This window comes from Callospermophilus lateralis, unplaced genomic scaffold, assembly GCF_048772815.1.
Source record: "Callospermophilus lateralis isolate mCalLat2 unplaced genomic scaffold, mCalLat2.hap1 Scaffold_592, whole genome shotgun sequence".
In the NCBI taxonomy this organism is placed as follows: domain Eukaryota; kingdom Metazoa; phylum Chordata; class Mammalia; order Rodentia; family Sciuridae; genus Callospermophilus; species Callospermophilus lateralis.
In genome coordinates, this window is record NW_027514558.1 from 640,864 (window position 1) to 656,513 (window position 15,650).

The 15,650-nt window shown below is 37.3% G+C and overlaps 1 protein-coding gene and 1 non-coding gene across 2 annotated transcripts in view; one reads left to right on the forward strand and one right to left on the reverse strand.

Moving 5' to 3' along the window:
* The window catches only part of LOC143388547 (transport and Golgi organization protein 1 homolog), a 40,159-nt gene that overhangs the window by 17,243 nt on the left and 7,266 nt on the right, over positions 1-15,650 (reverse strand). Inside the window, exons 4-7 of the mRNA XM_077108350.1 lie at positions 12,238-15,037; positions 10,453-10,656; positions 8,050-8,198; positions 2,043-2,174 (exon numbers count right to left, since the gene is read on the reverse strand). Coding sequence (XP_076964465.1) covers positions 2,043-2,174; positions 8,050-8,198; positions 10,453-10,656; positions 12,238-15,037 — 3,285 coding nt within the window. The remainder of the gene's footprint in view (positions 1-2,042; positions 2,175-8,049; positions 8,199-10,452; positions 10,657-12,237; positions 15,038-15,650) is intronic.
* Positions 4,910-5,016, forward strand: LOC143388554 (U6 spliceosomal RNA). The gene has a single exon (XR_013090023.1). It is a non-coding gene; the product is annotated as a U6 spliceosomal RNA (small nuclear RNA).

The window sequence follows — 15,650 nt, forward strand, 5'->3', positions numbered from 1 at the left end:
TTATATTTCATAAATAGGCTCTGACATAAAAACACTAAGATATGTACCTTATTTCACAGTAAATATGTGTGTGTGTATGTGTGTGTGTGTGTGTGTACTCAAAATCATTTACTTGAGAATTCTAAATAACCAGGATAAAGTCTAGAAACAATGACTATTCAAAAGTAATTTGAGGAAACAATATTAAAGGCATAATCTTTGTACTAAGATATGCCACCTTCACTCACCAGAAAACATCTTAGAACTCCAATTTAAATTTGGCTATTGGCTGAATTTAGAAACTAATAGGCTACATCATCTTGTTTCTACAAACCACTAAATATATAGCAAGAAATCTGAAAGGGAAGACTGCTAGAAGAAAATGCACAAGCAACAAGAGAAATGACAATTAACATATTCTGGAAAGGACAAAAACAATCATTTCCTAAAGACAGCAAAAAACTGCCTGATAATAAAACCTAAGCAGAAATTTTTTTAAAAACATCACTAAATTTCTTTGTAACTTAGCATATACTTGTCCTTTCAAATGTTATAAATGGTGATGGAATACTCAGATGTGTCCATGGATCATCCATGGGATCTTCGTAATAGGAAATTGCATTCAGAAAACTCCAACACAGAAAGAAATGGCATTTCTTTAATGTCATAGCCTTGCTAACCTTTTACTCAAAATGACAACAGAAGAAAATGGGAAGTAGCATAAAAGTGGTCATCTAAGGAAGAGACTAAAGCTCCAAAGTCAAATGCTGAAACTGAGGAGCAACAGCTAGGAACCAGATCCCACATAACCTAGTGAAAAGAGAAACAGGTATTGTTTCTTTCTTGAAATGAAAGAAACAAGAGAGAAATATAAAGGGTTTTCATGTTTTTCCCTTCTCTTTACCCTTCTATTTCCTTTTTCCTTTTAGCTGAGAAAAAGTTCAATGAGATTGAACTGTGAAAATTCCTCACAGGAATCCAGGCAAACGATTCTTCTATTTAAGAAGGGAATGCTTTTTAAGAGATCTTACACTCAATTGTACAAGGAGAGGAAACTTATCTTAACAATGATATGTCTGATATAATTAAGAAATCAAAAAAAGAACACTCAGATTTGAAAAGATTTGTATCCAATGCTTTTGGCCTCTTTAACTGTTAGGCTTTTCATATGCAAAGTCCATTTACCTAAAATAATTTTCTTCCAATTATGTTAAATAACTATGAAACAGAATGACCTACAGTACAAACATATGTATGTATAAGCTTATATATATACGCTTATACATGTATGTACACACATACACAGAGATAGACTAATTCTGCTCAGAAAAAAAAGACTTAATGAACAAAACATTTAATGGATTTTTGTACAACACATAATCTATACTTCCAAATAAAAAGGTATTTTCTGAACATATGATCAAATCATAAAATCTGGGAAAAATATATATAAAAGACTGGAAAAATTATCTTATCTCCTTTTTCCCATATTACTGTATTTCTTTGTAGCATTTCCCCCTGTTTATATGTGTTTATATTAACATACAGTTCATCAACATTTAAATCTTAGTTTCTGCTTTTTTTTCCACTTCACATTTAATTGTGAGCATTTTCTGTACCTCAAAGTTTGAAATAGATAAATCTGCCTACTATTCCATTAAGCGAACATACAATATCCCCTAAATGAATTATGTTGTGCTAAGTCTTCAATCTAATACACTGTTCCACTGAAAAACATTACCAAAATCTTCAAAGCATAGTTATTTCTTTAATATAGATTACTAGACATATATGCTACATAAAAGGATATTTATCTAACCTATCCCATCTTTTATCCCACTTTTAAGACTTATGATACGTATGAAACTACTGGTCAGGATGGCTGTAAGAATTACCAGTTCTACCAACTGCACCCACACTAAATTATTTTATAAGGTTAGTTTGACTTAAACCACTAATTTGTGTTTTAGCAACTGAAAAGGAAAAAAAAGTGGGGGGGCAGTGACTATATAAGATAATCCTTGTGCTTATGTGCTAAGGTATAAGTAAGTTAATTTACTCACAACAAGAACAGTTCTCCAAAAGAAAATGACAAAGGATACCAATCCAAAGAAAACAGTGAAAACTACAGGCTCCCATGGTAGTCCATAAAAATCAGGCCCAGGTTGATACTCATCAGGCAATGTAGTAAACAGCTGAAACAGACAAATTAGAAGAAATGGGAAACCTTAAATTTATAACAAAACAGTCACAAAGAATCATGGCAATTCTAAACCAACCTCCTCGTCAGAAATCCACCTCCTCAATATTTTCCAATAGTTTCTTCAAGAGAAAGGATACTGACAGTCTCATATTTTTTGTTCACTTGCAGTGTTTTCAAGTATAATGAATCTAAATACTTTTTAAAAAAATTTATTTATGTATCTTTAGTTTCAGGTGGACACATTATTTTGTTTTTATATGGTGCTAAGGATCGAACCCCTAACCCTAACCATCTAACCCTAACCCTAACCCTAACCCTAACCCTGTGCCTCATGCATGCTAGGCAAGCGCTCTACCACTGAACCACAACCCCAGCCTGAATCTAAATACTTTAAATTGAGCATACTTTAAATTTTCCAGTTTGTAACAGGCCCTATATCATCACATTGTCTAACACCTGGCTAGAATCCCTCTGGATCATTCTTTTCTTTTAGATAACCTGGTTTTTATAATTTAAAAAATTTATTTAACACAAAAACTTAAATATATGAAAGAACTAATTAATTTTATGGCAACAAATAAAAACAATGAAACAATAAAAAGATTTCAAGCCCCTTTGGGTATCATTTGATAAGCTAGAATACCTTACTATTCTGAAAAGTGTTTAAATAAAGAAAAGGAATCAAATATTTATCTCCTGCCTTAACTATACAAACCAAATAACTGTGTAAAGAATAATCAATCATAGCCAGGTGCCGTGGCATACACTTGTAATCCCAGTAGCTAGGGAGGCTGAGGAGGGAGGATAGCAAGTTCAAAGTCAGCCTCAGCAAAAGTGAATTGCTAAGCAACTCAGTGAAACACTGTATATAAATAAAATACAAAATAGGGCTGGGGATATGGCTCACTAGCCAAATGCCTCTGAGTTTAATTCCCAATACCCCCCCCCCCAAAAAAAAAGAATAATCAAATTTTTATTTGTGTAGGCATCCCATCCTTTAAATGAAGAAAGAAAAATCCAGCAACTCAGACCATTGCTATTTTGCAACCTATAATATATTAGCAAATCTCACCAACGTCACTGTTGACTAGTAGTCAACATCAAAGGAGAGGATATGCATATGTCAATGCAATATTTCCTATTAAGTTTTCATAAGAAAAAGAATTGAACCTAAACCTGACTATGAATTTCCAAGAAATATAAAGCAACAGAGAGAAGCTGAGGTTGTTAGCTCTGCACTTGCCTAGAATGCATGGAGCCCGAGGTTCAATCCCAGCACCACCAAAAAAAAAAAAAAAAAAAAAGGCAATAGAGAAAACAGGTTAAATTGTTGTACCAGGGGGATGTCATTTATTCACCAAAACTACAATATATCCTAGAAGTCCCACAAACATATTTTTTTCAATTATTGCAAAAAGTTACAACAAAAGGAGAAATCAATTAACTTATATGAGACTTGTTCTCCCACTGAAAGCAACCAGAAAGTTGGAGAATATATATATATATATATATATATATATATTGGTACCAGGGATTGAACTCAGGAGCACTTGATCACTGAGCCACATCCCCATTCTCAGCCCCATTTTGTATTTTATTTAGAGACAGGGTCTCACTGAGTTACTTAGAACCTCACTTTTGCTAAGGCTGGCTTTGAACTCATGATTCTCTCTCAGCTTCCTGAGCCACTAGGATATTAAGGCATGTGCCACCATGCACAGTCAAAATATATTTTTAAAGAGCTATTTTTCAGATAGAAAGCCACAAGGGACATGCAACTGTCACCCCTAAGAGAAGGAGAACAAATAGGTGAGCATTCTACCTTGAGGCAGGCTCTAGACCTCAGTTTGGGAAGGGGAACCCAAATGGGGCCTAACAGTCTCACTGAGGAGAAAGAGACCAGAGTTCCAGGAGATTAAGCAGCCAAAAACATGTAGAGAAAACTACCAGAAAGATGGGAGCCACAAAGAAAGAGAGTTCCAGAAATCTGCATGGAGGTGGTCTTCAGTTTGGGGCTACATTCTAAGCAGTACCTGCGAGGGCCAAGAACAACTATAAGCTAACCAATCCCACAGTTGGCACTGAGCTGGGAGAAGTCTGGATTCCAGCTAGTCAGAGAGAGTTGACATACAAAAACAGTATGGTCAACAAGCTCATGAAGAAGTATTTGATCCAGGCATGATGGCACATGTCTGTAATCCCAGCAGCTCAGAAGGTTGAGGTAGGAGGATCCCAAGTTTGAGGCTGGCAACTTATCAAGAGCCTAAGCAAGTTAGTGAGACCCTATCTCAAAAAAAAAGTTCACTCAATATCATTAATTATCAGGAAATAAACTCACAAAGACATACCCACTAGAATGGCCCAAGTGCTAGTGAAGATGAAGTCAAGTGGAAGTCTCCTGAATTGCTGGTGGAAGTATAAAATGATTGTGGTCATTTATTAGCATGGCTTGACAGTATCACATAAGATAAAAACATACATTAGACGTAGGAGGCAATTGCACTCCTAGATATGAGTCCACTTATAGGGGCATACATATGAAATAGTACTGTAGGAAAAATGAATCTATTATTTAAAAAAAAAGTTATCAGTGGTTGCCTGGAACAGGTGGTGAAGGAACTCACTGGGAAGGATCCCAAGGAAACCCCTTTTCTAGTGAAAAAACTGTTCTATATCTTGATTATGGTAGTTTTTACATAGGTATCTACATTTGTTAAAACTCAGAGTGTGATTGCTTTGGCAGCACATATACTAAAATTGGGACAATACAGAAAAAAATAGCATGGTCCCTGAGCAAGGATGACACCCACATTTGTGAAGCATTCCATAGTTTTGTGGAAACAACTCTTCAACAGATGAATGGATAAAGAAACTGTGGTACATATACAAAATGAAATGTTACTTATAGCATTAAAAGAGAAAAAAATTATGGCATCTGCGGGTGAATGGGAATATCAGGCTAAGGGAAGTAAGCCAATCCCAAAAACCAAAAACTGTATGTTCTCTCTGAAAGTGGATGCTGACCCATAATGGGGGTGAGGTGGGTGGCAAGGGGCATGGAAAGAATGGAGGAACTTTGATTGGGCAAAGGGGAGGTAGGACAGGCGAGAGGGCATAGGGATAGGAAAGATGGTGGAATGAGATGAACTTCATTACCCGAGGTACATGTAGGACTACTACACGTGTTGTGTACAACTAGGAAAAGTTTTGTTCCATTTATGTACAATGAATCGAAATGCATTCTGCTATCATGTATAACCAATTAGAACAAATTAAAAAAAAACTCACTGATATTGGCTATCAAGGAATTACTGTTAAGTTGGGTGATGGCCCGTGGGTTCATTATACTATTCTCTATGCTTTTCTTTAAAGCTTTTCTAATTACATTTATTTTTTAATTAGTACATAGAAATAAACATTATAATTATTGAAGTAGGTAACATGACATTTTGATGCATGTATACACTATGTAAAGTTTAAATCAGGTTAAATATATCTACCTCCTCAAACATCATTTATGGTAAAACTTTCACAATCTTTTCTTCTAGTATTCTGAAATGTACAGTATGTTATGGTTACCTATAGTCCCCTACTATTCTCTCTGCTCTTATTTGAAAGTTTCCATGATAAAAATACTAAAAATAATTTTTAAATTAAGATATAACTTCAAATATTTAAAGGATTTCTATGTAGAAAAGAATTCAATTTTATAGAGGAAATCATGTGGAGGAAAATTTGGAGTCAATACAAGGATGAACTAGACAACAGAAGAACATATAGCCTTGTAAGAGAGTGACTCATGCTAGGAAATACTGGTGTAGAGGCCTCATAACTACTCGTCAGGGCCACAGTAAAGAAAATTACACCAATGAGTGAGAAACTAGACTAACAGCCTTCCAAGGTTTCTTCTAACACTAAGATTCCACTAAGATTCCATTGATCAATGAATCTGATTGGTGCACATCTCCCAAACACATCAGAGCCTATTACTCTCCAGTCCTATCAGATATCATACTACTTGTTTAAGATTTTTCATTGACTTGTTCATAATTTTTGCATATATTTGTTAAGTCCTTTTCTTAAGACTTTCAAAAATCACAATCATGCCTTACACCTGTTAGACTCTTTTAGTCCTCGCACAATGTCCTGTACATACTGGGACATCAAAATGCCTTTTTGAAGGCTCCTTTCAAATCAGTCTCATAACATTGTGCCTCTTCTTTGCCACTCACGTCAATGTCTTACCTCAGTGATTTTGCAATGTCACTGCAAAATCACTGAGCATACCTGCACCACATTCGTGTACCCCGACCTAGACCTAGAGGAGGGCTCTGTGCATACCTAAAAATATGAATAAAGAAATCCTTCCCATATCGTGAGGCTGTAAACTTTCCAAGTGATGTTGATTCATTCTGATAATCAAATTATGACTGTGGAAGACTGGGCTTTAATCACTGGAAATATCATTATTCTAACTGCCTGGCTTGTACATACTCCTTACCCAGGTGGCTGCCACCACCATGAACAAACATGGAGCCAACTGAAAAATGATTCATTTCTCCCCATCACATCTTTTCCACCCTGGTGGTCTTTCCTCCCCAGGTATTCATTGTCTTTATACCACATCTGACTGCCTACATGAGAATTAGGGGGTGTGTGGGGGTAAAACCCTACAAAATGCCAGACACCTCACCAGACACTTTACCTTGTCAAATCATTTAATTCTTATGATTGGAGTAAGCATTATCTACATTTTTCAGATGGGGAATCTGATATTCAAAAGTTTAGTTATTTGCCCAAACTTCTAAATGATAACCTTGGGATTTGAAACCAGATCTACCTGGCTACAAAATCTATACATTTTACAAGGAAAACAACAACATCACTTTTCTTACACAAGTCTTGAAATAACACAACCTACAGGGAACAACTTCAGTTGAGAAGGATTACTGTCACAATGGCCCTAGGACCATCTTCACCTCCAAGCTCTAAAAGCTTTCTCATTCCTATAATTAAACTCTAAAAGTCCAACATCAACAAATATCATGAGGGGGAGGTAAGTCCTAAAATGCTTAGATAAGCTTCTAGGCAGATTAAATGTCTTGTTTGGATCATGATTTTCTTTAGAAAGGTCAGCCTTAAGTGACTCTTTCTAAGAAACAGATCTAACCTAATTCCTTTCATTCTTAAAACTTTCTAAGGATCGCCACTATTAATGGTCTAATGCTACTTTGGCTCATGACTTCGTTTAAGATTTGCTGGCCTCTCCAACAGACCATTCCCCTCCAACTTCACACTTTATACAAAACCAACTATTCACCTTCTCCTGGCCTCCCCAAATATGCTTTTCTTCATGTTTCCATTTCTCTGAACACATTTCTTCTGACTGCCAGCTTCCCCCACCATCCTCCACCCCAGCCTGACTAATCAACAACAAACCACATGTCACACTCCTGTTTGCCCTTTGCCTGTGCTTCAAACACATCTCAACTACTTTCTGACCTTATTGATCACCCTTCCAACCATAATAAATGCATTTATGGACAATAATGTTCTAGCATCAAATAAATACCTCTCTTTCTGCCATTATCTTACTGTGTTTCAAGAACGAAAGGTTCTGAGGGGAAGAACCAAGTTTTTACAGGTGTACAAATGTCCAGCCTTGGTAGACAGCAAATCTTCCTCATATGCTAAACTAAGTAGCCATTAAGTCACACCCCTATGGCTTTTGTTTTAGGAGCTATCTACTCAAAGGGTCAGGAATCTTTTTCATAAAGACATTTTAAGTTCTTCACTTCATGACCAGAAGCCACTTAAAAACTAATAAATAATCAACATTCTAATTGAAGAAACTATGCCAAACTTACCATCTTAGTGAAATAAAGCAAGTATGAATATAACAAGGAAAGCATGTTGTCCAAAAGGGTGGCATCTGGTGGCTCTTCCACCTTTATCTCCTTTAGTTTTTCTTCTGTATCAGCATCATCAACAGGAGTACCTTCTGTTATAAGTAGCTCTAAAATTGAAAGGGGAAATGGCTATTTTATTTTATGCTATAGAATAAGAATTGTCTCTCTTCAGTTTCAATATTCATCGAGTGTTTCACTAAATATATAAGTCACAGTGCCTGGAATATGTGGCTCTCCTAAAGACAATTAACACAGAGAAAAAAACTTCAAAATCCTAATTAGAGCTGTCAGACCCTTCAATTATAAAATGAACAATCTCCAGTCTACTCTCCACTACTTCCATGGCCATACAACTGCTACCAGAACAATATTTACTAAAGGAAAATTTTTAAAAACAGAGATATATAGACAGGGTCACATTCAACAAACATGGATTTAGTGCTGGTGAAACTTTGTGTTAAAAATTTTAGGAAAGCTGAAAGAGAGGGAGTCTTGGTTTGCAGATTTACAGGTCGAATGAGCCAAGGCTTAACACAGCATCTGGCACCTGGCAGAGATACTCAACAACTATTTATTGAGTGGACAGATGACAGCTATTTAAAAAGAACACAGTAATACCAAGAGAGACTAAAGAGAATTGGGTACAGACCTGCATTGAGGCTCTGTGAATGAGGTAGAATTCCAGTTAGACCTGAGAGCTTGTAGGGGTGGAATTTCAATATGAGTTACATGAGCCTGGAGTATGTTTGATTAAACAGCTAGGAGTCCAACATGCAGTTATTAAGAAGTTGGACCAGTTGGGCTGGGGATGTGGCTCAAGCGGTAATGCGCTCGTCTGGCCGTGCGGCCAGAGTTCGATCCTCAGCACCACATACAAAAAAAAAAAAAAAAAAAAAAAGATGTTGTGTCCGCCGATTCCATTCACCACTATTTTTTTAAGCTTTTGCCTACTTTTTAAAATTTTTTTTTAGTTTTTGATGGACCTTTATTTTATTTATTTGTATGCAGTGCTGAGAATCAAACCCAGTGCCTCACATGTTAGACAAGCACTCTACTACTGAGCTACAACCCCAGGTCCTCCATTCACTATTGGTCTATGAATTTGACTGCTGGTGAAGTCTGCCCATTGGCTCAGCATCTCAGCACCTGAGACACATTAAATGACATTTGGGAAGATTTTACCTATAAAGGTGATTGACATCATTTTGTGATGGAACCTAAAAGGCCAGGGAAATAATTCATGCTTAATTTTGTAAGCCAAGTTTTCCCTAATCTTGAAAGTTTTGGAGCATGAAAATAACAAATCTTAATGATGCGTTATTCATTTTCAGAACCTTATGGAGTTAAACACAGTTTATAAGTCAGTAGTGTTCATATATGGATGCAATGTCTTCTGGAAAATGGGAGAACTGATATGTTATTCCTTCTCAAATTAACTGAATCCCCCCTGCTATGAGTTCTCCTACACTCTGTGTGTGCAGATGGGGGCGGGGTCAGGATCAGTGCTGCTAAGCCCTGCACTGGTGCAGGATAATGCTATAGCTATGCTTACAGACCAGAACCTTTAAAAACACAAAATACAGTAATTATGGCTTCATAGCACCATACTGGATGGATAAAACAAAACAATTAGTCATCATCTAATTTACTGATAAAATGAGAGTGAGCAACACAAAAGTAGAATGCTGTTGATGCCATTATTGGGGATTTTTTAAAAAAATTGTTTCTCATCTCCCACTGGATACTGTGCACTATGATGAAGTATTCATAAGTGTCAGTCTAAAATGGATTGCAGTTCTGTACTGTTTCCTGTAAGTATATAGTATAAAGATCTGGACCGTTGACTGCATTTGAAAAAGTTTAATTACCATGTCCAGGAAGCAAGTCAAAACAGGACTTGAGGTATATTACATTCCATTTAGAAGAAAAGGGAAAAAACACAGAATTTATGAGACTATGAACAGTGATTCTCAAGCTAACTTGTACCAGGCCAGACTTTCCTGGAAGGCCTGCTAAACACAGATTGTGGGTCCCACCCCCAGAGTTTCTGGTGCTGTTGGTCTGGTTGAAAATTAGTTTTAGAGCATAAGGCCTTTGAAGAATAATATTTTAGTTGTAAATGGTTTACACAAGCTAGTCATAGCTAAACATTTGCTTTTAGGTGAGTTACAGTCTCTGGCCTATTTTTGATTTCTAGTCATCTTTATTCTTTATTTTCTCTCACTTAAGAGATTTTTTTTTTGAACTCACATGTACCTATATCACTCTCTGCTCTATTTTGTACCTTTGGCAACAAATATCCTTGAAAGCCTTCATTATGATAATGCCTCTACTTTGTAGAGAAAAATTGACAAGCTTTACCTGGGTCTACTTTCTCAGTATTTGGGATCTGAGACACTTCTAAGACACCCATGTCCTCAGTCACAGGTTGACTCAAGAGGCTGGGCTCTTCAGGATGGTTCATATTTAAATGATGACTCAGGAGGCGAGGCTCTTCATGAAGATTTCTATTAAGATTATTTGTGTTCTCTTTAGGAAAATCATCTTCATGGGGTGGCTGCATCTCTACAGGGGAGAAGAATGCATTGAGCCAGCTGTATGACACTATCTACCCCCACTTAAGCCCAATGATCAGCACTCCCCCTCAGCGCACAGCTCCAGAAACCTCAACACTGCCCTCCATGTCCTGGCATGCGCTCATGAGAACAACTGGGCAAGGATATGGGAGGGTTAATTGTTTTCATCCCATTTAAAGGATGACTAAACTATACAGTCAAATTTATAAAGAAGCCTTTAATCCAAAGTATTTTATAAACAAATACATTTATGATAGAGGCTTCAATAACTTACCTTCCCTTGGCAAACCAACATACACCCACATGAATAAATGTGCAGAAGAGAATTCTGGTCCAGAACAAAAATGTGAAATGTCTATTCTGCTCAGAAATAACAGGAACTCTTTCATCTACAAGTGTGCTGGTCTCACCGAGCCAGTATAGAGAAGGGAATTCCGTAAGTCTAGCTTGCTAATGTGCCTTTCAAATATGTTCAAAGTAACCTAGGAGCCAAATGGTGAACCTATCTCCTTCCTGAGCTCAGGACATAGACCAATAGGATCCAGAGCAAAGATGATCTCTTTACAGCTTCATATTCTACCCTGAACATTCACTTGTACTTTGCATTCTTATCCAAAATATATCTGCTTTGATTAAATGTACAACTGTTTTCTTCCCCAAATTATCAGGTAAAAATAGCATTCTTGGGAAGTAAATTTTTCCAATGGCTTTATGTCCTTCTGAAATTCTTATCATATACTCTCAGTTGAAATATTTCATTTTGAAAAACAATAGATAGAGATGATCAAATATGAAACCAGGAAACAGAAAGCTTTCATCAGGATATTGGCTCATTGTCAGTTTGACGAATATTTAATTGAAAGGCTTCTATGTGTCAAGCACTACATTATAAGGCTTGTCATCCTGGTTCCATCCTTGATTAATATGCATGCAAGGACCTTAGAACCCAGTGGAGTAAAACCAGAATAAGTGACCTCTCCCCCAAGAGACTGGAAATAGCATGGTATCCACAAAAAATAAATGCTGGGGAGGGGAATTCAGGCAAGCTATCCATTAAAAGTTATTCTAGGGCTAGGGTTGAGTGACAGAGCACTTGCCTAGTGCAGGTGAGGCACTGGGTTCGATCCTCAGCACCACATAAAAAGAGATTAAATTCTAAAAAAAAAAAGTTATGCTAGTCACTCCACACCCACATGATCTAGTACAGATATTTTATGATTAAGAAATTATGTTTAATAAAGCCCTTTTATAATTTTAACATAAAATCTGTACTGTTAACAGGTCTACTTTTGTGCATTAGTTTCTCATTTATATCTTTCTCTTTAGCTTTTTATAAAATTTCTCTTTGAACATGCTAACCAATCCCAACTGTCCTAAAGGAAAAAAAGAATAAGCAATGTCCTTTCATGCTCTAGCCCCAAAGAATGAATAAAGGAACATATGGGGCTCCTGAGTCAGCCTTCTTTCTCCTTTAGCACATGGAAACTGAACAGAGCTTTACAATAATACACAAAAACACCTGGATGGAACAACTCCTTTTCTCCAGCTCAAGCCGCAGGCAGTTATTTACCTTCAGCTTTAGCCCAGATTTCCTCTAGAGGAGGCGCTGTTATCAATGAAGCAGTCTCCTCCACTGTGGAGTACTTGTACCTCACTAAATAGATCAAGTATTGGATATCATCCAGCACGGCAGCCTCTTCAAATATGTTACTTTCCTTTATTCCTATGTCTCTAATATCATTCACACGATTATCAAGCATTTGCTCTGCTACGCTCAAAATGTGTGACTCAGAGGCACGGAAGACCTTATCTAGAACTTTTTCCACATTATAGGGCAGGCTCTCCTGCTGTGCCGACTTCAGCTTTAATGACATTTCCTGCAACATGGCTTCCAGTTCTTGGCCATCAAAGTACTTCAGGAAGCGTTGCAAGGACTTTTGTTCTGTAAAGAAGCTGCGGATTATGGGCAAGTCTTCCTCCTGATCGCTAAGCTCTGGCTTTAGGGCTATATGTGGACTCTGTGGAAGTATATCATCTTCAAGGTCTGCAGAAGCAGGACCCTGGCTTTCTGTGTCTGTGATATGCCCTATGTCCTCAAGGTCCTCTTTTGAGATTTCTTTTCCAGTAGCCTTTTCTGTAGACCCTGAAGGGTTCAGATGTTCCTTAGGGTTGTCTTTTTCAAGATCGTCAGAATCTTTATCCTGAAATACTTCACTTATCCCTGAAGTCTGAGTGTTTTCCTCATCACTTCCATTAAAGAGTCCCTGGGCTTCCTCATCTGCCAGAGGACTTTCCTCCTTTCCCATTTCCATATCACCTCGTTCCTTGTCCATCATGTCTACCCTTTTGGCTGTGGTTTCACTTTTCTTAACAATCTCCCAAATTATACTCATTTCTTGTTTGTTTTCTTTGGTTTCTAGATCAGGATTGATAGTCTCTAAAATTGCTTTCTCAAGAACGTGCTGGTTAACATTCTGAATCCCAGAATGTTTTTCTTTTGACTGTTTTGCACTTACAGCATTTTCATCCTCCAGTAGCTCTTCAGGGGGATAATAATCCTCCTCTACTGCTGCTGGCCTTTTGGTATGAAGACCCGGTACTTCTACCTCGTCAGTTTGCACTGTTTTTTTAATTTCCTGTGTCCCCTGTGTTGCCTTATGCTGAATCAATTCTTCAGCCGAGGACTGCTCTTTACCCTCGTCCTTGGAAAGCCCTATCTTCTCATTTACATGACTAACTGTAACAATCACATCTCTTTCTTGTTGCCAAGAAAGATTTTTTCCGGGACTGGGGACCTCTTCTTCCGGTTCTCTTAACAAACCAATTCCATCTGGAGAGGAGAATCCAGATTGATTTTCAGTTTTCAGAACTAGTCCCTCTTTAATTTCCTGAGGTTGATGCTCCACTGAGTCTATGTGCAGGGTTGGTGTACTTACTGAACCTTGCTCCTCCATTCCATCTTTGGATGCATCATTTTGATTATCTCCCAGGAATGTTGCAATACCCAAGGATTCTGGTGGTTTACTCTGTTCTTGGGTCATCAGACTCCCTACAGCTTTATGTAGAGATTTATTCTCTAAGATATCTTCCAAAATCTTCTCTCCAGGTGAAGAGAGTTCTTCATTCACTTCTTTTGAGATATGGATAACTGCTTCTTTTAGGTCATTCTCGTTGTTTTCAAAGGCTGATTTTAATGTGTCCTTGCCCTTTTCAACAGCTGGCAATGAGCTGAGCTTATTGCTTTGGGGAGAAGTATATGCAATCATCCCTTCTATCTTCTCATCCTCTAATTCTGAAACATCTTGCATCAGGTGCTTCTTAGGCTCCTGAACATCTGTCTCTTTTCCTTTAATATGAAGTTCGATGTCCACTTTTGGCTCTTCATCATTATCTGTCTTAGAGGTTTCCACAAAAAGACCATATTTTGCACTTTCAGGATAAATATAATCTGTTGCTGCTTGTGGTTTCTTCTGTTTTCTGTCTGGAACTAAAGCTTCCTCATCTTCTTTTTCTTCTTCTGAATAAGAATTCCGCAAATCCATCATATCTGTTTTCTCATCACCACCTGTGCCAATATATAAAGTATCCTCCAAGGTTGTCAGTATATTTTTATCATCCTTGATGCCTGGGGGCAGAGTTACCTCAACCTTATCTTCTTCATTTGAATTCTGCTCTTCACCTATTGAATATTTCTCCACTCCAAACTCTACTGGGAATTTCATGCCTTCTTCACTTATAAAGGTTAGTAATGGGAGCTCCCCAAAGCTTTCCTCATTCTCCTCTTCTTCCTTATCAAATGCATAATAATCAGCATCCAATTCCTCATCATCAAAATCTTCGTCTAATGAAGTCACCAGTCTGGTCGTCTCATAATCAGACACAAGTGCATCAGCAGTATAACCAAATTTGGTTTTCAAGTCTAATGTCATTTCTTTTTTCAAAAGTGTATAAGCATTAGTCTTCTGTTCATTTGAGACCTGAGAACTGTTGCTGGTTTTGTTGTTTTCACTTTCTGGCACTTTCAATTCATCTTGTAGTATTTCTTCAAAGGGTTCAAATGAAGTTTGTTCACCTTGAGCATTATCTGTTTGACTATCTGCATGAGGATGGTTCTTCTGAGCCAGAAATTGTTCCTCAAGATCCATAGTGTTTTCTGAGAATGCACTTTCAATTTGCTCTGAGTTTGCTAGTACTGGTTTAGGTTCAGGTTCAACATCCTGGGAGACTTCAGGAAATTGTTCCACTTTTTCTATAGCTTTCTCAGAATCTTCATTTGCAGAATCATACAATTCCAAAAATCCTAGAAGTTCTTCTACACTATAATTATCAAAATCATCTCTTCCACCATCAAAACAGACAAAATCTGTCTCCTGTAAGGAAAAGGAAAACATTAGTGTGTCAATAACAAAGTGTCACAAAAGCAAACTCATCCATGCTCCCAAATTCAGGATTGGTTCTAAAGAATCTTTGGGGTCAACCAGATTACCCTCCTCCAACCCCCATTGGCTAACTCCTTCTATGGCTGAGTAAATCTGTCTTTTTCTAGACTACAGTGTTAGAAAGTCTATTCTTTCTTTCTTTTTTTTTAACATGGGTCATATTCTTTAAAAAGCATAATGAGTAAAAATGGTGACAATTTGGTCTCCAACAGCCTGACTCTTGGGTCTCTCTCAATTTGCTCTGAGCATAAGTAGGGAAAGGCAAGGTATCACTTGTAGGATCCTCAATCTCTAAAATCTACACCTATGTTTCAGGAATTTAATTCTTAATCATTTGCTCAGGAGAAGCTGGAAGATCCTGCAGCATTGAGAAAGATGAATCAGTTTTAAAGTATCTTACTGAGATACAAGTACATTTGATGGAATAAAGAATGATATTAAGGAGGCTCCTCACATTATTATTACCACAAGAACAAACTGAAAACAAGATTCAACAAGTTATACACCTTCCTCTTCATCAGGGTTTCACAGTCACTAAGACCTC